This window comes from Fusarium flagelliforme, assembly GCF_020744385.1.
Source record: "Fusarium flagelliforme strain FIESC 12 MPI-CAGE-AA-0113 chromosome Unknown B0J16scaffold_7, whole genome shotgun sequence".
In the NCBI taxonomy this organism is placed as follows: Eukaryota; Fungi; Ascomycota; class Sordariomycetes; order Hypocreales; family Nectriaceae; genus Fusarium; species Fusarium flagelliforme.
This window is the reverse complement of record NW_025763509.1, coordinates 348,354-371,512: the sequence shown is the minus strand read 5'-3', so window position 1 is coordinate 371,512 and position 23,159 is coordinate 348,354. Positions and strand designations below refer to the sequence as shown.

At 47.3% G+C, this 23,159-nt stretch overlaps 11 protein-coding genes across 11 annotated transcripts; 6 read left to right on the top strand and 5 right to left on the bottom strand.

The window, feature by feature from the left end:
• Positions 1–1,624: 1,624 nt before the first annotated feature.
• Positions 1,625–3,961, top strand: B0J16DRAFT_388065 (chitin synthase-domain-containing protein; the record flags this gene model as incomplete). Its single annotated transcript, XM_046131720.1, has 3 exons — positions 1,625–2,989; positions 3,042–3,215; positions 3,263–3,961. The coding sequence occupies 3 exons, from the start codon at positions 1,625–1,627 to the stop codon at positions 3,959–3,961; spliced, it is 2,238 nt and encodes a 745-aa protein (XP_045978581.1).
• Positions 3,962–4,850: 889 nt separating this feature from the next.
• B0J16DRAFT_403847 (uncharacterized protein) lies at positions 4,851–6,457 on the top strand (the record flags this gene model as incomplete). Its single annotated transcript, XM_046132745.1, has 2 exons — positions 4,851–5,549; positions 5,597–6,457. Exons 1-2 carry the CDS (start codon positions 4,878–4,880, stop codon positions 6,455–6,457), a joined length of 1,533 nt encoding a protein of 510 aa, XP_045978580.1. The 5' UTR covers positions 4,851–4,877.
• A 1,112-nt stretch (positions 6,458–7,569) lies between these two features.
• On the top strand, positions 7,570–8,867 carry B0J16DRAFT_348332 (uncharacterized protein). The gene has a single exon (XM_046128720.1). The coding sequence runs from the start codon at positions 8,036–8,038 to the stop codon at positions 8,834–8,836; it is 801 nt and encodes a 266-aa protein (XP_045978579.1). The 5' UTR covers positions 7,570–8,035; the 3' UTR covers positions 8,837–8,867.
• A 633-nt stretch (positions 8,868–9,500) lies between these two features.
• B0J16DRAFT_403845 (tubulin-tyrosine ligase family-domain-containing protein) lies at positions 9,501–10,910 on the top strand (the record flags this gene model as incomplete). The annotated part of the gene is made up of 1 exon (XM_046132744.1): positions 9,501–10,910. The coding sequence occupies one exon, from the start codon at positions 9,501–9,503 to the stop codon at positions 10,908–10,910; it is 1,410 nt and encodes a 469-aa protein (XP_045978578.1).
• Positions 10,911–11,325: 415 nt separating this feature from the next.
• On the top strand, positions 11,326–13,276 carry B0J16DRAFT_348331 (pyridoxal phosphate-dependent transferase). Its single transcript, XM_046128719.1, has one exon. It carries the CDS (start codon positions 11,726–11,728, stop codon positions 13,169–13,171), a length of 1,446 nt encoding a protein of 481 aa, XP_045978577.1. The 5' UTR covers positions 11,326–11,725; the 3' UTR covers positions 13,172–13,276.
• Positions 13,277–13,675: 399 nt separating this feature from the next.
• On the top strand, positions 13,676–14,794 carry B0J16DRAFT_348330 (thioredoxin-like protein; the record flags this gene model as incomplete). The annotated part of the gene is made up of 2 exons (XM_046128718.1): positions 13,676–13,928; positions 13,984–14,794. Coding segments are annotated over exons 1-2 (626 nt in total), but the record flags the coding sequence as incomplete, so codon positions are not given.
• Positions 14,795–16,875, bottom strand: B0J16DRAFT_348327 (heterokaryon incompatibility protein-domain-containing protein; the record flags this gene model as incomplete). Its single annotated transcript, XM_046128717.1, has 3 exons — positions 16,385–16,875; positions 14,931–16,338; positions 14,795–14,886 (listed from the first exon to the last, which is right to left on the bottom strand). The coding sequence occupies exons 1-3, from the start codon at positions 16,770–16,772 to the stop codon at positions 14,796–14,798; spliced, it is 1,887 nt and encodes a 628-aa protein (XP_045978575.1). The 5' UTR covers positions 16,773–16,875.
• Positions 16,876–16,930: 55 nt separating this feature from the next.
• B0J16DRAFT_348324 (uncharacterized protein) lies at positions 16,931–17,576 on the bottom strand. The gene has a single exon (XM_046128716.1). It carries the CDS (start codon positions 17,498–17,500, stop codon positions 16,958–16,960), a length of 543 nt encoding a protein of 180 aa, XP_045978574.1. The 5' UTR covers positions 17,501–17,576; the 3' UTR covers positions 16,931–16,957.
• A 1,069-nt stretch (positions 17,577–18,645) lies between these two features.
• On the bottom strand, positions 18,646–19,386 carry B0J16DRAFT_403828 (heterokaryon incompatibility; the record flags this gene model as incomplete). Its single annotated transcript, XM_046132743.1, has 2 exons — positions 18,646–19,305; positions 19,366–19,386. The coding sequence occupies 2 exons, from the start codon at positions 19,384–19,386 to the stop codon at positions 18,646–18,648; spliced, it is 681 nt and encodes a 226-aa protein (XP_045978573.1).
• A 743-nt stretch (positions 19,387–20,129) lies between these two features.
• B0J16DRAFT_403827 (uncharacterized protein) lies at positions 20,130–21,602 on the bottom strand (the record flags this gene model as incomplete). The annotated part of the gene is made up of 1 exon (XM_046132742.1): positions 20,130–21,602. One exon carries the CDS (start codon positions 21,600–21,602, stop codon positions 20,130–20,132), a length of 1,473 nt encoding a protein of 490 aa, XP_045978572.1.
• A 429-nt stretch (positions 21,603–22,031) lies between these two features.
• Positions 22,032–22,781, bottom strand: B0J16DRAFT_388055 (uncharacterized protein; the record flags this gene model as incomplete). Its single annotated transcript, XM_046131719.1, has 2 exons — positions 22,032–22,555; positions 22,613–22,781. The coding sequence occupies 2 exons, from the start codon at positions 22,779–22,781 to the stop codon at positions 22,032–22,034; spliced, it is 693 nt and encodes a 230-aa protein (XP_045978571.1).
• Positions 22,782–23,159: the final 378 nt, after the last annotated feature.

The following is a 23,159-nucleotide window of genomic DNA, read 5'->3' as shown; positions in this document are numbered from 1 at the left end:
CGGGATGTTGTGCTGATATAGGGTAATGCATGAGTTAGTGGTCGTATTTCTCTTGTCATAATTTATAATGTTCCGAGAAGGACACGGGAGGCACTATGGTTTGAGATGGTTCTCCGAGATAGACCTGACCTAGAGAGAATTTGCCTTACATTATTCCGATCTACAGATAGGCATGATTAGATCGCCATCTTGAATGTACCTGCATATTCTTTATTGAAGATCAAGAAGATCATACTGACATGTCATCAACAAGCATGACAGAAGTGATAGACTACCATAAACGGCCACACTAAAATAAGCGAGGACGGCATATGGCATGATCTGTGGAACCAGACCCTGACATTAACTCTGTCTTAGACACTTTGCCAAGTTTACCAAGCTCAACTGCCAAGTTCCTGCCAAGGTCTATGGCTCTTCCATCGACCGTTCTCATCGTCCCCCACCCAAGAATTGGCGGGCGCAACGCAACGCATGCTCTTTCCGGGGAGGGGTCAGCCACTTATCACATACCTACCTAACTGACACATCACATGGCAAGACACTCCAGGCAAAGAAATAACGGGGATCGGCGGGGTGTTTCTTTTGCCATGCGAGATCAACAGGCACAAGTTGGGTCCAGGTTATGTGATCGGCAGGGTATGTCGTATGATTGTGGTTTGCCATGTGGTCACGAACGGTTCTAGAGCCACCAACAGGACAATGCCAATGAGGCCATTGACAAACCTGGATTTGGGAACATGAAGATATCCGCAAAGAGTGTACTGGTACTAGAGTAAGTGCTGTCGAGTCAGAGTACGGATTTGTGAATGCTCCGTCCGATCTGTGAGGCTCTTTGCAAACCTGATGATCGCGACTCATAACTCTCCGAGAACTACGGAGGTATTCGCACAGACCTCGTCCGTGCTTTGATGCTAAAGAATAAGCATACACGGCATGGCATTTTTAAAGGGCATACACTACAAGACATCTAGACTTTTGCTAGAGAGAACAAGGACCTGGACCTTGGGTCAGGATGAAGGAAAGACACAGCCTAAGAGCTTGTCTGCCTTGGCATTTAGTTAACTGAGTCTTCCATCTCTGACTCTGGTAGAGTCAAGTCCTGTTTTCCAGAGACAGCCACCAAACAGAACCGACCAGACCCACGACAAACAGCAAGACTAACCAATCGAAGCCCAGATATTCCTAATCGAAGCACTCTAAATACCTCTGATGGTCCAAGTGGAACAAAATGACGTTGTGGCACACGGGACAACAACCCCCATTCCGGCAAGCAGAGGAATGTTGATAACTCCACTCTCACCACCCGACCAAAATATTCACACGCAACAAGAAATGATCGGCAATTCTCGGTTTGTCCAGACGTTGAATCGAATTGTTCCTGAAAACTGCTTTCTCAGGAAAAAGATCATCTTGTGTGAGCGGGTAGTAACTAACTCAGCATGCAGGGGCAAAGGCAGTGCCTGTCGGCGAACTTGAAAGGAAATGACTGGAATTCTGCAGAATGTATTTGATAGATCAATTGCCATCGTGAGATTTCTTTAAGCAAAGTTCCTCTGCCTCATGCCTCAAACCTGACCTCTCTTTCATCTCTTTTGTCTTACACTCATTTATCCTTCCCGAGACAATGGCTACTCTAAGTACAAGGCCCATGAGCGCCTTGGAAACCTTCGACGAGAAAAAAGCCTACTTTGACAATGACTTTACTCAATTAAAAAAGCACATCAACCCTCCCACGGTTCCTGAACGTCCACACTTTGACCGTTCCAATACCTGGCAGAATGCCTCCTTCTCATCAACAGCTGATACAGTCGTTGGTGATGATGAACACCACGGGCCTAGGAAGGGGAGTTTCTTCACACTCAATGTCATCCCCAATCCCAAGATTCCCAAGATCATCGAGGAACCCACCTCGCAAGACCTTGTCGCACCCAACTTCTCCCGTCCTTTTGGCCCCAAGGTTACACCTGAGCGACCACCACTCTATACAGCCACCGTTGAAGATGATGAGGATATCGATCCCCTGGAAAAAGATCCCAAGAAGGCTGGTCCTATTGTCACTGTTGAAGAGAAGCCTGTTCCTCTCCAACCTGCCCCTACACATGCCAATGACACTGTCGAGACATGTGGCTACCCCAAGATCGAAGACCCTGTTGATCCCGCTCGTGTCCTCTCACCCAGAGACCTGCGCAACCAAAGGGTAACCTTCATGGGCATCATCGTTCTCATCAACATCTGCATGGCCATCACAGCTTTCTTCGGCAAGAAGAGCAAGCTTGTCTTTATTGTTGTCCTTTTCGTCAAGAGCAAGGATTTCCTTTCTGCCATTCTTTCTCCTTCAGGGATGATGTACCGTTCCGTCTACGAGTGGTTCTACCCTCCTGCCCCTGTCAGCCGACGGTGGATCTTATCTCTCATCCCTGCTTATTCCGAAAGTGAGGAGCAGATCGTCAAGACCATCTTCTCTCTTCGAGACAACGGCGTTGATCCCCATCGTCAAGTCATGGTTGTTATCCTCGATGGCAAGCCCCGAGATGTTCGATCACACATGACACGTATGGTCCGCGAGTTCCAGCGTCCCTACGTCTCCCTCAAGTGGAAGAAGGGTGTCTTGAACATCCTCGCCGGCTTCATGGAAGATGTCCCCGTCATTGTAATTGAGAAGGTCAAGAATTCTGGTAAGAAGGACTCCCTTGTCCTCTGCCACGATCTCTTCAACTACCCTCGCGAGAACTCTCCTCTGTACACTAAGCTTCTACGGAAGGAGATGTGGGATGAGATTCTTCCTGAGCTTACCAAGGGCGAGGAGTTCTCTGGCTTTGATATGGTGTTTTGCACGGATGCCGATTCTACTATCTACAAGGGTGCTGTTGCTCTATTGGCGAACGCCCTTGCTAGAGATAAGGATGCTATTGCTGCTTGTGGTTTGGTACTGGTTGAGCTAGAACCTGGCTACGAGTGGTCCTTTTGGAACTTGTATCAACAATTTCAGGTACGTTCAGTCCAATACTGCACATTAAGGCTTTCGCTAACAATCTTCACAGTACACCTTTGGACAATACGTCAGACGGCGAGCAGAAGGTTTCGTTGGCAAAGTCACTTGTCTACCCGGCTGCATCACCATGATCGCCTGCCGACCAGAAATGGCAGGTGCAATCCGCAAATACTCCGAGCCCGTCACCGGTGAACTAGTCATCAACCACCAAGTCCAATATCTCGTAAGTTACTTCTTCTCTAGCGCATCTCCACTTACTAACTCAATCAGGGCACCGACCGGAGACTTACTTACTCAATGCTCTCCCAGGGGCAATATCTCCGCACCCTCTTCGTCCCCAACGCCGTCAGCGAAACGGTAGCCCCCCAATCCCTGTTCCACTACCTATCCCAACGGCGCCGCTGGGGCTCCAACGCTTACTTCAACAATTATTTCTACCTCGCTGGCGAGAAGATGATTCCTATCACCCGCATCGCTGCCTCCATCGAGGTTATTCGCTTGAGTCTTGTCTACTACCGCATTCTCAACACTGCTCTCTTCATCGCTAGCTGTGTTCGTCACGTCACTGCACTAAAATTGGTTCCCATGCTAGTCGTGGGCCAATTGCCTTCCCTATGGTTCTTCTGTTCAATTCTTCTCGAGCCCGAGCTCCGCAAGCGAGGCCACAAGCTTGCCATCGGGTATCTTATTAACAAATGCGTTTCGCCATTTATGAGCGTTATTATCTTTACAAAAGTTGCTACAAACCTGGGTAGCCAGGTTTGGGGCGTTTCTGGAGTGACGGCGTCTTCAGCACCTGTTGCTGCTGCGCCGACGGAGGAAGAAGAGGTGGAAAAGAAGTATATTAGCGATTCTCTTGATGCTGCTGAGCGCGGAGAGGTTTCTCCTGCGATGAAGCAAGATTCTGATGGGCTTACTAAGCCTGAGCGTGCTCGTCTTAGAGATGAGCGTGCTGATGTTGATATCTAGATGATAGAATACTAGACTAGAAGATACCCTGATAATATTAATTACTTACACTACCACACGAGACATCTCGCCATTCTGTGCCCACTACATTGTGAGATTGTGAGTAGCAGGTCACACGTGACGGCCAATCTGTGCTTCGGTGTGGAAGCTAAAATCAGGTCCTGGGTAAACTTTGATCTCTTTCAGAACGGCCAAGCAGAAGCCCCAGGGCTGCCTCCAGGGACCTGGACCACTGTGACTGTGATTCAGGCTGCAGCATATAATACACGCGTCTAGTCCAAAAGCGTGCACCCAGATTCACTCATAGGGTCTCTGGTGCTTTCAACTGCCAAGTGTGTTCCCCGACGACCAGAACCCCATAGAACATCACCACCAGGGACAAATCCCGAGTTCCAAGCATTTGGGTCTTGCCGAGGGCAAAAGCTTGGTATTGATCGTCTTGGTATGGCCTGACATTTTCGCAAACGGTATACCACCCACTCCCCAAGTAAACTACGATGGCCAAGGATCGACGGCTCATCAACGATCAGAAACTACCCATAAGCTATCAAATCACACTCTAGACCTTCGAGACATATGCAATGACGTCTCGCTGAGCGATGCCTTCTGAATGGTGCCACCCCCGGACCGATAATTCTAGATCAGCCATATCCGGACGCCTCACATTCCAGAGACGTGTGATATGGACCCCTCTGCCAGGAACCTTACAAATTCCAACAACAGCTATTTTACATGTGCTAAACTCTATCCAAAGGTCTAGCCTTTTGTCTAATTCCAGTCAAGCATTCTTCCTCCCCACCAAAGAAGGTACCAAAGAGGGTTAGCATCACCGCATGAAAATATATAACATGTCGCACCGAACAAACCTGCCCCTCCACCCACGGCCCAAATCATTCCTTTTTTGGCATCCCTTCCGATGCCTCTCCCACGGCAGTGTTTCTCACGCTGGGTCATTTTTATCATCGTGGGCTGTTTTGTTGTCGTCGTTGTTACGTGCGGTACGTATTTCGGTCTGGCGAAACGCAAACGTCACTCGTTTGACTGGACGGCTATCGTGAGCGATCGCGGTGATGTCCTTCCTGATTTTAGCTTTGCTGGATATCATGCTTCGGCGATAATATTGCCCAGTGGAGATGGTGCTAATATCACGTTGGCTTTTAATGGGAGTGTTGATGATGTTGGGCCATTGATACAGGAAGCTGTTGATAAGATGGCGGCGTTGGGTGGTGGGGCTGTGTTGTTGCCTGAGGGGAGATGGCCAATGTCTGCTGGTGTTAACATTACTAGTAATGTTGTTGTTGCTGGGGCGGGAAGTGACAAGACTGTTTTGGTGTTACAAGAGCGTCCTTCTCAACCTGTGTTCACGCTTGGTACACCTAACAATGGAACGAAGCCTCGGTATGGCTCTAGGTCAAACATCACCAACGACTACGTTCCCATTGGTTCCTCCTCCCTGGACGTTGTCAACAGCGCTGGCTTCGCTGCTGATCAATTCGTCTATGTCTCTCGCAGTGCGACGGAGTCATGGATTAGAGGGAATGGCATGAGTGGTCTTGTCCGCGATGATGCTGAACAGACATGGATACCAGTAAGCCATACTCCCCTTTACGCCTACCATTTACTAACATGACGCAGGTAGGCAAGAGGATAATGGCACCAAACCAGATCAGCAGTGTCTATGGTACAAACGTCACCCTCAAGATCCCCTTGACGGATAATCTTGATGCAGACTATACCCAACCTGAACTCATAATCTACACACCGCCTTATATGAATGAGGAGATGGGTATACGAGATCTTGGTATTGAAGTCCCTGATACTTGTTCTGGTGCACCCATGAGCGACAAAACCTGCAACTCTCCAGCTGTCCACTTTCCTTCCTGGACAGTGGATAGTTGGGCTAGTGGTCTCAGTCTCAAAGGCTTCAACAAGTTCTTCCAGATTGATCAAGATGCCTCGCGTATCACCATCCAGAACTGCACCATGAACCGAGATAAGGATATCCAAGGCGCAGCTCTTCCTTTTGACATCTTGATCCAAGGATCTCAAGTTTTGGTCCAAGATTGTGCGCAGGTTGGCAGCCCGGAAGCAAGATGTTTCACAGTCGGCACAGGATCTCTTACACCAGGTCCCAACGCCATTCTTCGTCACAAGACAAAGTCTGATGCACAAACAATATACCCCCATCAGAGATGGGCTCATGGACTGTTGGTAGAAGACAGTTCTGTCAAGACACTATTTGTAGATCGGGGCATCAAGGGTTCTGGGCATGGGTGGTCTATCAATGGTGGTGTAGGTTGGAATCTGGATGGGAGCGTCGACTTTGAGTCGCCGCCGCTTGGTATCAATTGGTGTGTCGGTTGTAACGATCCGAAAGGGAATGCTACGTTTATTGAATCTGGAAAGAGGGTGGATCCGCAGAGTCTTTTCATGGCGCAGCTTGAGGAGCGGAATATATATAGACAGGACGGGGACAATGAGGAGTATAACGAGTAGACTAAACAATATTCATTATATTGGCTATCAGTTCAAAATTCCTGTTCTCGTAGCGTACGTAGAGTATCCCAACCTAGCTTACTTGTCTTCGCCCCAAGCTTTTCGGGCATTTGTATTAGCTCCCCCAATGTCTTCCGAGGCAAGAGGTGGTCGCTCGCCAAAAGGGACGTGATGCTACATAGAGGACCATGTGCGGGCGCTAGAAAACCCAACTCTTGTCTCAGCATGTGATCTTGCGACATCCAGCAATAACCTTAAAAATCTCCTTTAAATCAGCAGGTGTTAATAGGCTAGATATCAAAAGGGAAGGCAATGATCCCCAACAATTGTTCTGAACTTTAACAGGGTCGACGTCGAACCCCATCGCTTCAATTGAGACAGGGTCATGGGCAATACTGGAAATCACCTTTTCGTTAACATAAATAGGGTTTCAATATCGACGAACTGCGCCTTTGATGTACGTCAAACCTAGATCCTTGAGATTTACAGGGTCGACGAGAGCCGGACTTTCCGGGGAAGATATCCGCTGTCGATTGCCCTCGGTTGAGGAGCCGAGTAGGGTTACAGTGGAAAAAGTCCTTCAGCCCTTTTGAGCGATGCCGATATGAAGAAATGGATGGTGGATGCAAACTGTCGGTACGGTTCGCACGCAAAGGCAGCTGATGCCATGAAGCCATCTTCAAGCTTCAAAGTAACATACATAAGCGGCGTTCAGTCTATCCTAAGTTTATGGCAATTGTTTCACTTCTTATACGCGTCGTTTGACGCGAGCCGATCACTCCTATCTGAGAAGTTGTAACCGCCTCGCGCTAGATGTCACTAATCCCGGACTCCCTCGGCTTCCGATCCGTATTCCTAGCCCTACTACGCAGTTTCTGGAAGGTGAAACATGGGATGGCCGAATTCTTATCGATCAACATTAGCTTCCTGCAAGAAACTTTAAAGTGCGGCGCGGAATAGACGCGATGGCTGAAACAGAAGCTGACGTTTTTTTGTTGTAGCGTTATCTGACCTCACTAGTTGAAGGTTAGCCGATGGTTCGTGGATAATTGATATCCGGACGATCTCGTATAAGCATATTTGATTACTATTCTAATCACCAGCCTGGAACGGCAGCTGATATTAAACTGCTAGCCTTATCAAGATATTCATTAATTCAACTACCGCCATATTCACGCATGACATGTGATGCAGCGCCTAAATCAATTCCCAGGTCAAGCCTACAAAACCGTCTCAAATAAATCCCAACGTCAGCCTCGGCAACAATACAGCGCCCGTGATGAAACATGATCCAAGCTTGCGTCAAACCTCGCATTAATTGACTATTTGGGTAATCGGCAAATGATTTCATCGGGCAATCAACTGTACGCTCGGACGCATTGTTTCCTGTTTCCCACTACAGGATGCCAAAAGTACTCAATCCGAAACAACGTCGGGACCATGTGACGATCAGTGACCTACATCGTTTGACGAATGTGACGTTGGCGATCGTCATGTATATTAGTCCTTGATCTTTTTATATGCATCGTAGCTGCTGTCACTTTTTTTTTCTTTTTCCTTTTGCATCGTCAAGTCAGAATGTCTACTACAAGTACTACAAGCGCAACGTTCCACATTGAAGAACTGGTCGATTCTAAAAGAGGACCACGGACAACATGGCGCGTTCAACAAGATATCTCCGACCTCTTCGCTGCCCTCGATGAACTAAGATTCGATCTTGATCCCTTCGGTCAGAACGAAAGTGCAAAGGAAGACACATACGACTATAATTACGATTTTACCTACCATCAAAAGCCTTTACCACCGTTACCGGCACTTCCAAGTTCAACATGCATAGACTCAACACAAAGCGACACATCATCAGTATCATTTATCTTTGCACGACGATTCGAGCAAGAAAAAGCTTATAACGAGAGTATCCGACCAAAAGACGTTATCCGCGATACTGTTCAGCAAAAAGTCGAGAATTGGCTTGGGCAATTACCGGAGCGACATGACGTGGCGCAAGTCTTGAGAAGAGACGCGATGCAGAGTTTTAAGAAACAAGTCACGAAACGAAATCGACGACAAGCATCAGAACCTATCAATTCTATCCCCAGTCCCCAGATTTCTGACGATACGACCATTGCGGTCTCGGATGATTGCAAATTGCCGTTTAACAAGACGGACAGTATTCAATTGGTTGGAAAGCCTGTTATTAATCGGGGCGATGAACTTGATGGGTACCATTCAGCTTTATTACATATTCACAGACCGTCAAAAAGTCTTGGACATAATAACTTCCGACCGAGTTTGAGAAGACAGTATCCTAGAGGCTTGGAAGATGAGGCTCGGTTGGGGATAGGCGTTGCTCGCCCTGAGGCGGATTCATGGATCTGAATGTGAAGATTAGATGACATAAAATAGCGAATTCTATTTCTACATCAAACTTAGATGATTCAAGTTCGTCTCGAAACAAATTGCTCTAAAAAAAGACCAATGTTTCTGTTAGATGAAGTCTTGTCATCCCAACCCTGCTGCCAAGCCCATCATCAACATGATACGCGACTCACGTCAACGCCTGAAAAATCCTTCTACCGCGTTTCTCTCCAGTAAAAACCCGGAAATAGCATGGGCAGAACACTGGCTGATCATCGATCCAAGAATTGGGTCCCTGGTTCGACCCCTGACAAGAAACGGTGAGCACGACCTTTGATCATGCATTTTGGAAAATATCATGAACTTCATGATATCACTTACGTGAAGTCAACAAAACATCCAATCGCGCTTGAATAAAATGAATAACCCTGTGGATCTTTTGGTCTTGGCAAGGAAACAAGATTCTTTTTTCCTTCGAAAAAAGATCCTGATATGTGGTTTAAAAGGCTTGTCTTGTCGTGTTTTTCTTGTTACAGTACAGATCGCCCTTTTCATTCAAGTACGTACTTGATGATTTTCGTTACTGAGCTACTACTTGTTGATCACATGGAATTGAGACTTGACCGTGTATCCATTCCTCGTCAGGCTTCACTACCTCCAGAAGAAAGCTTCATCACTCGATAAAATGCACGTCTACGTCCACAGCGCCAACCCCTGGCTTGACGAGCATATCAAAGCCTGCATCAAACGCCATGTCAAAGATGCCATTTGCTACGACGACTTTCACCAAATTCCCGAAAACGCTGAAACAGTATTTCAGCTGCTCAACGGCTGGGAATTGAATCATCACTTCGCAGTCCTGAATAAGGCCAAGTATGGTCTTCTCAACGCGTATCCCAACAGCGATGCTCTTGCGCGAAAGGATCATATGGCCAAGGTTGTGGATTACTGGGTTACCAAACGACCTGATAGTATTCTCAAGGGTCATAGTCCAGCTACTGTGCAGTTGTCGCTGGATTATAGCGAGTATGTGGAGGATGCGCTAGCTGCGGCTGATGACTTGACGTTGCTTTACTCGTTGGAGGGTAATGAGAGTAAAGATCCTTCGGAAAGGGATTGGTGGATTTTAAAGCCTGCGATGATTGACTGTGGTCATGGAATTCGGATTTTCAGTACTATTGATGAGTTGGCTGATAATCTCGAACTTGCCGCCGATATCTCAGAAGAAGAAGAGGAGGAGGAGGATTTTGAAGTCATCAAGCCTAAAGATGAAAGTGATTCAGACTCAGATGGTTTCCATCCTAGTCTCTCAGCACCAGGTCTCAACTCCCTAGACGCCCTCATCACAGCAACCGGCAAGCTCTCCATGAAACAAGACATAAGCGACGCCGAAAAGATCCAAAATCTCACTATCGGCGAAAACGAACGTATTCCCTCCGCTCTGCTACGAGAATTCGTCGCTCAGCAATACATTGTTTCCGTTCCACCCATCGACGATCGTAAATGGCATGTTCGCGCCTACGTTCTTTCTGTCGGCCGTCTAAAAGTCCACGTCTTTAACGAGATGCTCGCTCTTCTCGCGCTAGACGACTATGAGCCTCCATGGAAGAATCCCAGCTTAAAATCTTCTTTGACAAATACTGCATTACAAGATGAAGAAGAATTCACAAGCAAAGAATCAATGCGGGATTTCTGGAAAATCGACGACTCTTTACTCCCCGGCGATTGGAAGACAAGCGTATTCAACCAAGCCTGCCAAATCTCCTCCGAACTGCTCCTCGCAGCCGCTCAAACCATGGCCGACAAATTCACACCCCTAGATAAATGCTACGAGCTCTTCGCCATTGATTTCTTGGTGGATACAAAAGGAACGGCGTGGTTGTTGGAGGTTAATGAGACGCCAGCGTTCTATGAGCAGGGGTATGCGGGCGAGTTGGCGGAGAGGCTTATGGAGAGTGTTGTTGCTGTTACGTTGGAGCATTTGGGGGTTGGTGAAGAGAATAAGGAGGCGAGGGGGAGGATGGTGGAGGTTTTGGATGCGACTGATTTGTTGGGGAAGAGTAATATTACAGAGATTTTACCGGGTGCTCTATAGAGATGAGGTATAGATGGGGATAGAGGGTTCTTTGATAAATTAGAGAAAAGCAATGTATTTTATTAATTTTTGATTTTCTTGATTTCATTAACCAGTAAAAGAATATCGCATTTCCAAATTTTATCGTGAAATGGTTGAGAGGTAAAAACGTTTAACCTGATGTGTAAGTTAATCAGTTTAAGACGAAGAAAGAAAATGCACAATTTTGATTTCAGATATTGAAAGACGGATTGGTTACTGTTGATTGTAGTTGGTTTTCATATTATGCTTTTGGGGTAGTTGAATCACCCTCTAGGTTACGTCAACAACTGCCGACATCCGCACAATAGGTTATCAACATCTTACAAAACGTTACCTCGATACCTACGACTGTAACCTAAACAATTTCAACTATCACAAATCACACCCTGTCCATCATCGCAAACATGCCCCTCATCACTGTGCTGAACCCTTCAATAATATCCCCATTATCAATCTCACCGTGGATCTCGGATTACCGACACTCTCCGAAAATTGCCTATTCGGGTAAAAGTCATCAAGGGCGCGCTGACATTATCACCCTATGCAAGAAAAGCCCCAGTTGACTAGCCTATCAACGCTGTGAATGTTGATTTTGTTCGAAAGGCGTACTGATGACATGCTGTTTTACTCTCCACTAATGCGGGTGTCATCGCAATTACAGTTACACTATTGGCGGTATACATCATTGGTGGTTTTGAGACACTATGAATGGACATGAGATATAAAGATTAAGGTTGCGCTGCTTCGATGATGTTGAAACAAGTCAAGCAATCAATCGTTTTACGGCAATCATCATGGAGTCTTTCAACCATCAGGATGACCTCGAGGCAGTCACATCCTCCCTCCAATCCATAATCCAGCGTCTAGCCACAACAACCCAAAATGTTCAAAACGACCCCATCATCAAAGTCGCACAACCAAAAGACGTCCCCTACCTCCAAAAAATAGGAACACCAGGTGAAGCTCACTCAATTGAGCACGTCCTCGACGAAGCCTTCACGGCATTCGACCACCGCATGCGCGTCAACCATCCTCGGTTCATGGGCTTCATTCCCTCGCCTACATCACCTGTTGCATGGCTAGGTGATATAGTAGCTAGCGCTTTCAATGCACTTGGTGCGAGTAAACTACAAGCTTCGGGGCCGGTGGTTATTGAGAAGACGTTGATTGAGTGGCTTGGAAAACAGGTTGGTTTTCCGGAGGGGAGTGGTGGGATTTGTGTTTCTGGTGGGAGTATGGCGAATTTGATGGGGATTGTACTTGCGAGGGATCGATTCGTGCCGCAGGGGAAGACTCACAAGGGCGTTGTCTATCTTTCTGATCAGACGCACTATTCGGTCGCCAAGGCATTACGATTACTCGGATTCAACAAGGAGCAAATCCGACGGTTGCCAGCTGATAAGTGGTTCAGACTTGATGCGACTCTTTTGGAGGAGACGATAAAGCAAGACAAGGAATCAGGTCTTGTTCCCTTCCTGGTAGTCGGCACCTGCGGAACAACAAACACAGGCGCAATCGATCCCCTCGAAAAAATCTCCCAGATCTGCAAAACACACAACCTCTGGCTGCACGTCGACGGCGCATACGGTGCATCAGCCACATTATCGGCTACACGCCATTCCACGGTAGAAGACCTCAAGTACGCAGACAGCATGTCCTGGGATGCGCACAAATGGCTTTTCCAAACATACAGCTGCGGGTTGTTGCTCGTCAAAGACAAGACGAATCTTGTGAGGAGTTTTGCGAATGAGGGTGATTATCTTCGAGATGGCGCGGCGATTGAAGATGAGGATATTCCCAATTTCTGGAATTATAGCATGGAACTTACCCGTCCTGCATCGCGCGCTATGAAATTGTGGTTTACGCTGCGCGTCATTGGCGTTGAACGGCTAGGAAAAATGATTGATCACGGTTTCGACTTGGCAGAACGCGCAGAAGAGGAATTGCGTAAGCTTGACAATTGGGAAATTGTCAGTTCTGCTAGTCTTGGGGTCATCACATTTCGCTACGCGCCCGAGGGAGTATCAGAGGATGATTTAGAAATCATCAACACTGGTATATCGAAAAGTCTTATCTCGAGTAATTTGGCGGGTGTTTTGACGACCAAGGTGCGTGGCAAGGTGGCGTTGAGAATTTGTGCTTTGAGTCCGCAATTGGGACTTGATGATATGTCGGAGATAATCAGGGAGGCTGATTTATTGGCTAGAAGGGGGATTCAAAATGGGAATGGAGTGCATTAGAATATACACTAGATGCGTAAAATGCCGTTATCAATCAGAGAATTCTTATCAATCAACTCAATTGCATCATATGATGGAATCATTGTGGTAGAGGGTAGCTCGGTGCTCCGAACCGAAAGACTCCGAAGCCGGAATGGAGAGAATTTGGAATCAATTTCAGGTCCCGAACAAGGATCAGGGATTTCAGCACGTGTTTTTCTCAGTGATGTGCCTGCCTAGCTCCAGTGGGTTGCAGACAGTGTTTTTAGTGGGCGGCGAAAGCGGCATTGACATGACATGACATGGCGGCGGAAAAGTCCACATTTGCGTCACCGCCAAATTGTCACTGACCAGAATTGCTGTTATTCATGCATAAATCTTGCACTAATTACCTAAAATGTTGAAACAGGTAACTCACAGCGGTGCAATTGAACAGCTGTACAAACTGATACACCGACAAAGTGGATCCGCGACAGCTCTTATCACTTATCGTTATCTCTTGTCGCGCTAGAGATAAAAATGAATTTCCACCGCGTTCCACAGGAAAGAGCAAAGACCCCTGACGCTCCACTGGTCCTTGCTTTTTCTTCCTTCCATTCTTAATCGCAGCTTTCCCTTTCTCCCTTCTCCTCTTTCAATTCTCAATCATCACATCACAAACAACCATCACAATGTCTCAAGCTTTCGTTCAACGCCAGGCTCCCGAGTTCTCGGCCACTACCCTCTTCCCCGGAGGCGAGTTCCGCGACATCAAGCTCTCTGACTTTAAGGGTCAATGGTAAGCACAAACAAACAACCTTGATGGCCTGATTCGTTACTGACTGCGTGTTTAGGGTCGTCCTTCTCTTCTACCCCATGGACTTCACCTTTGTCTGCCCTACCGAAATCATCCAGTACAACAACGCCCTCGACCGCTTCAAGGAGATCAACACCACCGTCCTCGGTGTCTCCACCGACTCCCACTTCACCCATCTCGCCTGGGTTGAGAAGCCCCGTAAGCAAGGCGGTCTCGGTCCCGACCTGGAGCTCCCCCTCATCGCCGACAAGTCCACCAAGATCTCCCGCTCCTACGGCGTTTTGATCGAGGACGAGGGTATCGCTCTCCGAGGACTCTTCATCATCGACCCCAAGGGTGTTCTCCGCCAGATCACCGTCAACGATCTCCCCGTCGGCCGCGACGTCGAGGAGACCATCCGTCTCGTCAAGGCTTTCCAGTTCACTGACGAGTACGGCGAGGTTTGCCCTGCTGGATGGCAGGAGGGTGGAAAGACCATGAAGGCTGATCCCAAGGGCAGCTTGGAGTACTTTTCTGCTGAGGGTGAGTCTGAGTCTCGCAAGCGACCCAGGACTGACTAGGGTTTTGGAGAGCGATTGTTTGACTAAGATTTGTATTATTACAGGAGCTAAGGCATAGATGTTAGATTCCAATGAAACTTCGATTCCCATCAACACTCGCCAGTAAATACTGCGACGGTACATATCACGATAGTACAGCACAACATGGCATGACGGACGATGCAAAGACGCGATGACGAATGGTACGACGAAATAAAAGGCTTGCATCGGATACGAATGCAATTGGTCACGGAGGACATACGATTAAAATAAAGTAGACATAGATTATAGACTTCCTTGACGACCAATCCTACTTCAACGTGAATACCTCCCCTTCCTCACTCCCATCAACAATGCCCGTCAATGCCTCTCCATTCATAACACCGTGACAATACGCATCCCTGCAAAAGTTAGCACGCGTCACAACATTTTAGAGTTTACTTACCCAACAAATCGGTATCCGCCATCATCCCTCTCCCTCAAAACAACAGGCCAATGCATCCCCATCACCACAGCAATAACATCCCCCTCCAAAACCTCATGATGCGCCAACCCCATGTGCCCACTATCAGTAACAACAAACCTTCTCTCGCAATACGTCGCCAGCACAGTCTGCAGCCACGACATGTCCAATCCGACTTTGTATGTTTCTTCGAGCGCTTTTTCGCGCGCTGCGTTCGCTTCGGGTGGTGTTTGGGGCATTTGCGTGTTGTCGTAGAATTGCATGTACTTTTCTGAATATGTTTCCACACTCGTGTTTTTCTTTTCGAGGCCTGAGGGAAGGGGAAGACCCCCGATCAAAGTCAGACCAAAGGCGGTTTGGACGGATTCGTCGGTTGCATAGGAGGTCAGACGCTCCATGCAAGCGTTGTACACTTCGCGCAGTTGGTTATTGGTAAAGAGCTCGCCAAAGTGTCGATACTCGTTCACATACGGGACCTTCCCAATAATCTTTCCTCTCACAGCCAAACATCCCGGTTCAGCAGGAATATAAACATGTCTCCCCGGCTGCGATCCCTTCAACGGTTCACCTATCCCATAAGCACAGCCCGTTCCTGTCTTAAGTCTCCAATCAGGAACCCAACTCGGCCAATCATCATCATCGTTCCTCTGTCTCGCAGGCCAAATAACATTTAAATCCGAAGGATCGTTCTTGATGATTGCGTCAGTCGCTTGAGTGAATACATCCCTGACAGATTTGGAATAATCAACCGCCATTTTCGTATCATCCATTCCAATCTCGCTGATTCCTACCAGTGCAAAGACTTTATCTCGAGGATCGGTTGCAAGACGTGGTCGTAAGGCTTCCAAAAGATCGCGCATGGCCCATTTACACGTCGGACGAGTCTTTTGACCTAAAAGCTCGGGACGATATTCGCTTCCCAATCTTGCGCGCCATGGAATGGTCGTCATCTGCGTAACAAGACACGCACCATTTACATCCCTAGGATGTTCCTCATGCAAACCCTTGGCTTTGAAACAATACCATCGCGCCGCAGCAGAGATATATTCCCAATCAAGACTATACTCTCCGCAAAGAACGAGTGCTTTGCGAGCTTGAATTATTTCTTGAACTGTCCACATGCGTTGGAACCAAGGACGGTTGAAAAAATCGGTGAATGCTGACCAGGACAACTCATCGTCGAAAGCAATGCCTAAATCACGGGATTGATCGAGAGACAATTCTTCTTGACGCTCGAGTTTGGTTTCTTCGTGGGTTTCATCGTAGTCATCCCATCGGAACCAGTTTGTTGCGGAGGGAAGTGCTACTTCGCCTACTTTCTTGACGAAGTTGATGCCGAGTTTTGTGGTGTTGTCTGAGGGACCTAGCCATGCTAGGACAGTTTCTGCTTCTATCACGAGTAAGTTTTACCATCCGTCAACATTGGGGTAGCTTACTATCATAGATGAGATTCATCTTAGTAACCTGCTCAGATTTCTCCGCCAAGTCATCTTGGTTAATACAAATCTGATCAATCCACAAGTCCTGACCCGGACTGAACTTGTTTATCGCAAGTATCGCCTCGTGAAGAGAAGTTGTGATGCTGAGGATTTTACCATCGCATGGTACTTCGACTTGATCAGTTGCAACTCCCCAGCAGTATGATAACGCTGTATATTTTATAGGGTCTTCTGGATCGAGTTGCACGTTTTTGATGCTTGCTTCGAGGTCTTGGTCTGTGATCTTGAATGTGACGAGACGGATCTCGGATTTTGAGACTGGGCTGTATGTGTAGGCGCTCATCTTGAACAAGGACTGACTAAACCTTGAAATAACAAATAACATAAAAAGGAAGTTGGATTAGGCTGTGAAGTTTATATTGTTTATTGAGAGCGATCTTGAAGGATTGTGGCAGTGAACAGCATAGCCCCTCAGTAAGCCATGATGCCTAATTCAGACCCGCAGTGGGTAATGCCTAGAAGCCATTCAGATGAAAGGAATACGCGACCATATATATAATTCTCGCTAATCTAATTCGATTGACCTTCAATTGCCGATAAGTCCGCCTCGTCAGGTTCCTCCCAGTCATCCGAAAAGGTGTACGACTCAAAACACGTCCCGACAGCCCCCTCAGTATCATAAAACACAAACTCACAAGTTCCCCTCTTCCCATGCCAAATCCCCTCCTGCACAACCTCATAACCCCTCTTCCCGAACTCCTCCCTCCTTTGCGCTTGAGGTACATGATTACAGTCAAATGCGACGTGATGAATTCCCCCTTCAGGCTGTCTATCCAGAAACTCGCGCATGAGAGATGGACCGGAGACAGGCTGCATGAGCTCCCATACCATATCTCCTGTATCTGCGAAAGCGACTAATAATTCGAAATCGGAGGATGCGCCGCGAAAAGTGCGATTGGTGACGGTTTGGGCGTTGAAGGAGAAGATTTTGAAGGGTGGGAGACCGAGGTTTGTTAGGGAGTGGATTGTTTTTTGGATGTTGGGGGTTACGATGCAGATTTCTACCACTTTGCCTAAGAAGGAACTTGGCTGGGATGAAGTAATGGAATCCATTATAGTAGATCGATGTGAGTTTGCAATTTTGTAGAGAAAAATTGGACGGCTCTAAGCTCTTTTATTAACCAGAGGTCGAGGGCGTCATATTATGCTACGTCATAATCAGTATAGCCCGGAGAAGCTTATTTTATATCAATGATTGGATGTCTTTACGAGCCTTAACCAATAGAAACCAAGATACTCGTACTTGTAGTGTAGCTTACGATACAAGAGAAGTACTTCAGTAGCGGCACTTTTAACTCAATACTAAGCTAGGGAAATGGCATGTCGGAAAGCTCTCAGTCGAAAAGCCTCAAAGTGATGATATTATTGCTGCGCTCTTTGGGTCCAGTCTTATTCTTCTGAGCTCTTCCTTAAGTTTGTGTTACTTCTGTTTTCGCTATAGTACATGGACTCTTTGAGCTGAATGTGATGGCGCAAAACGGGATGGGACTTGACGAATGAGATAAAGGACAGGCTGGCATGACTTTTGTATTCGAATTTTATTATCCAGCGCCTTTCTACTCCTAAGGTTTGCCCCAAGCGTGCCAGGACCTATTGTGTGACTACTCAAACCTAAACACGTGAAGTGATCCTGCATGTCAAGCGAAGCTTTGATACTCCGGATCAATCGAAACAGTCCTCCGGTATATCATGTCCTCCAACCTTTGCCTACCCACTGGTCGGCCTTGATCAACGCTTACAGTCTCTAACAAAATGGCCATATTCCCGACCTGGGCGGTTAGATGTTAGACCTTCAGAGACGCTGGGAGCACTGGAACTGACATCTAAAACAATGAGGCTCGTCCGCGAAGTGTCTGAACTTTCCGCCTGTTCCAATCAATTCAACATCAGCTCTCACCAGGTTGTAGAACAAAAGGGAACTGACAACTCCAGCAATGGATGGCATCGGCATAATGTCCATATTCGCCGCCTGCATCAACCTGAATAAGTAACCCTAAAAACCGTTATGGGTAACTAACATGTGAAGCAGTGATCATCATCGGCAAAATGCCCGAGCTCGCCACCTAATAGTAATTAGTCAGTCTATTCAACTTCTCTTTCCTGAAGTAAAAAAGGTACATATATTCGAAACACCTAAGTTGGTAAGTAGAAAGCGTCGGCCGCTCGCTCTTGAAACCTTTGTCGATCTCGTCTTGGAGTCACCTGAATGCTTTTGACTGACCTTCCCCGTAAAAGAGAAGTATATGAACATCGAAAATACCGAGGAGCGAGTATGCATCGTCCTCAGGCCGCGTGGTGTTTCGTTTCTCAATCCAAGACAGCCGTTGTGGGATGCTAAAACCAGACAGCGGGCTACCTCGAAGCGCACGAGAAGGAAGTCCTGTCACTTCACGAATGGCACCCTCCAGAGATCTCTTATTTCCTAATTCTTTGCCCTCTTTAGAAAAGAATTTAACAGATACCGGAGCAATGAGCTCTTGGAGAGTCCAGCCACGGGTGAACCAGCGACTGTCCCGAAACGCTGGCATCCACTGCAATTCGTTATTCGTGTCGATATTCAGTCCTGCAACGTCGGCGAGACAAACATAGCATTTGTCTGCCTTCATGTACCAGCGATACATGCAATTGATAGCTTCTTGTAGCTCGGCGCTGCTCGACTTATCGATGCAACATGTGTCGGCCCAGAAGTATTGTAAGCCATCGCTCAAGGCTTGTTTTCCGCAGAACCGAATTTTATCGTATCCTTCTTCCTTGTCGCCCTTGCCGTCCATGAGGTCTCGGAAGGTGACTTCCTCACAGAATTGAGGGGCTGTGTCTTGTACCGACCGTATGGGATGATTGTCAGGGCCTCGGATTATCTGGTTACTGCCTAACTTTGATTACTCAACTCCTCAACGCTCGATTATTGGACATCTCACTTTCCCCGCATTTTCGACCATAAACCTCGGGGACCTGTTACAAATGTCATCCAACCGCTATTTGGCTAGCTGAGCACGACACGGCAGCGGAGTTTTGTAGTATCTCCTTTTATATCGACTGTTGGTTATGAAGCGGTTTCCAACGACGAATGCACAGTAGCAACTTTATTGAATCGATGTTTGATCCGTATTGAAACATAGGTAGTTACGTATCTACGTTGTCTAATTGTTCGTCAAATGCTGGACGTCACAAAGCGGACGATTGCGAGACCATTTTGTGCCAGAGCTAATAGGGCATCATATATGCCAGTGACACTGAAATATTGATTTCCTACTCAATATATATTTTGCCCTCGCGGTTCTAGATCCTACCACTCAGGCAAGCGACAGTGGGCTACATGCGTGGTAAGCTATTCACCACGGACCAAGACGTAGCTTACACTAGTAACGGACAAGAAGCACAATGATATAGTTTGCTTAAGATTGCTGGGGGTAGTCAGGAGGAAAGGCCAATACGCCCAGGCAGGATTGTCTGTGACTGCGAATATTCCTATAGCCCTTTGGTGTTCATTATCCAACTTCTATTATATTAGTGGGCATCTTACATGAGATAACTTTAGTTCGCTGGTTCATATCCATATACTTGAGATCACTATAGAATCGAGTAACAGTGTAGCGAAGAACCAGCGAATATATCTAGGGATAGCGTGGTATACTGCGAGTTAATCTAAATACAAACAGTTTTGGATGTTGTTGCCACATGGCTAGATGGATGGTAAACTTGGGTCGAAGGTTAAGGTTAAACCAGATCGAGACTCAAGCACTTCCAATCTCTCTCGACATTCCTTAGACCACCCCCCACGTCGGTAGAACGATTGAGGCAAGCAGATACTCTTTAAGGACTTTGCATTCAAGAGAGCACCATTCTCAAACTCCCGTTCCAAGGCTGAAACCATTGCTTTATCCGGATTCTCCAACTCTCGAACCCCCATGAGGTTACGGTTTAGGGTCAAGTGTTGAAGGGTGATTGGAAGTGTATGACCAATCTGCTTGGCTGCGGGAAGAATATCCCACCCAATTAGGAATGTCCATGGAACGTGCAATGTCTTCAGCCTTTTCATTCCTGAAATTTGTGCCAAGGTCTTTCGAAATGTGATATCTGGGTCGTCGTACATGCCTTGTGACATCGCAGGTGCCACCCAAGCTGTGATATGTAACTCTTCAAGCGTATCGCTGACCTTAAGAAAGGCTTGTGCCATGGTGTCAAGCATGGCAGTGTCAGTGTTGACATGTTCATCAAGGTCGGGGCGATGATGCCAGTCATACCGCAACCGCTTGAGACCTCTTGCCACAGACAAAATGGGGGCAAGGTAACATTCTCGTAGTCTGTAGATCTCCAATGATGTTAGGAAGACTGGATTGGGAGTTAAAGGGTTTGGCCAGGTGAAATGAACCGGGTTATCGATTGAGACGGAAAGATTCTGGATGTTTGGTAGGTAAAACTTCGAAAGAGCTTCCACGGTGTTTTCTGGATCGAGGTTCGGGGGAAAGCATTCGACGGTGGATGCAATTGACACATCCTTCAAACACCGTAGATTCGGAAACGACCGTTCTTCAGTTGTAGGGCAGAGGGATAGTCGAAACATGGCTTCTGTTGTTCGTGTCTCCTCAACCCAATTCCTAGATACAGAGAATCTGGAGAGATTTGGAAGAAGACACAGAAGGACAGCCATAGTACCATCAGCCCATTTTTCGTGGACTTTACGAATCGTATACAAGTCGCGGCCCTCTGGCGCGTCCAAGTAAGCATATGCATCGCAATAGAGAACTTTGTTGATCCAGCTAACCGCAATGATCTCTTCAACGCCCGTCCTCTCGATGACTGTAGCAAGACGATCAAGAGGAGGTACGGGAACATATGGCGGCTCCGGTGTTTCATCCGGCTCTGGAGGGTCGTCACGGTCAATGTGGTCGTCACCAAGGAATTCCAGGCTTTGGATGTAGTTGCAAAGCTCTGGTCTCTTGAGTAGTGTCCGGATCAAACAAAGGGATTGCACGACGGGTACGTGGTATACTCGATACCATGATATATGGATCGTGGAATAAAGCAGAGGCTCTGCAAGACTGTTCAATGACCAACAAGTCATGGAAAGCCTTGCCAGGAGAGGATGTGGAAGGTCTTCAGCAATTTGGAGCTGGATCTCTTGAGGGAAGTCGAGGAACGAAGTTGGCTTCATCTTTGGGTGTGATGCGATGGGAGGTAATGTGCAAAAGCGAGATTTATCTCGCAGTGTCCATGCTTTGAGAGGAGCTGACGAATGGTTGGCCCATATTTACAGTGATCAACAGCCTTACACTGGTGGCCTGAAACATGGATCACCCCTGAGTTGATCCAAGCGCTAAGTGCCAACTGAGATAATTAACACAAACTTCGTGACAAATTGATGCTATAAGATTGACCTTTCAGTCATTCGTGCTGCTCAGCTACTTAAAAGCTATAGCAGTCAATTATAGAATCTCAAATAGACAGACACCATCCTCGTTACAAGATTCCATCATTAAAAGACAGCACTCAGCTAGACCGGGGATGTACATCTTGAGGCTCTCAGCGTAAGGGCACTCTTTTCTCTTAGTCTCTTGTATAATCTCCAATATGTAGTGTCTTTTTAGTAACGAAGATCAGTTCTGACAGTCTCGTAGTTAATACGCGTATTAAGTCCACAAGTCTCTCCCCCCTTCGAAGAAGCTCTCCACCCACGGCCACTGAACTCACGTGCCCTGTTCTGCGTCCAGTCCGCATCGTTGCGCACATCCATGGTACCTATACTTGCGACCGTGTCATCAATTACCCTAGCCTTGTAGACAGCGTTGGCGCCATTGTTCGAGCCAGCAATAACTAGGTTCTCCCAGTTCCTGTCAATGTCCCAACGACCACCCCTATGGCCACGAGCCCAGCGATACATAGCTTGTACACCACCTGAATAAGGTCCGTTTGGCCCAGCGTGGTTCTGCCTCTTGTGGTCGCGGCAATAGTCGGAGATTGGGCTGTTGGTAAAACCGCTCTCTCTGCCAGGACGGGCACCCTGGCGTTTGGTCAAGCCAGGTTCGTCCTCAGTCTCTATAAAGCTACGGGCGACCCAGACAATGATATGGTCTCCATCATCGCGCTTAAATATGGAGTGCTTGTACACTGGCGACCATCAGCATATCATTGGTGTGCCGGAAGGGACAGGTGGGGTGGGCTTACTCTCGGTCAAGTTGACGCCATTGATATTGGCGAGCTCGAGATCGCGAGCTTTAAGGACATCGTCGCGCTTGAAGAGCACAAGATCCTCATCGGGTAGGCCAATGTCTGTAACTGGAATAGCTATCGCTGAAGAGGCTAACAAAGTGGGAAGAATGCATTTGAAAAGCATAGTGGGGTTTGGGAGGTCAATTTGGAGAGTATGTATGAGAACGAGGAGTGATGACTTCTAAGTCGGCTGGTTTTCTGAAGGGAATATTTACCTACAGTGTCGTCGGAGCTTCGTCATTTTGTACCTTTTCGCTCCCTATTGATATTGTCCTCGACCGGATGTTGACGCGGTTTACGTTACCTGCAACTTCGGCACGAGATAGCTCGTTTTCCCATTTATCGTTTTGATCCTGCAGGAATAGTGGACTTGTCCGACATCTGACCTCTCCGCTGTAGATACACTCACACATCTCGTAGCTATGAGGAGTGAACTGTGGTCAATCACTGCGCTCGAGCGGTAGATATGTCTATTCCAGGTCGCCAAGTCTCCAGTGGAATT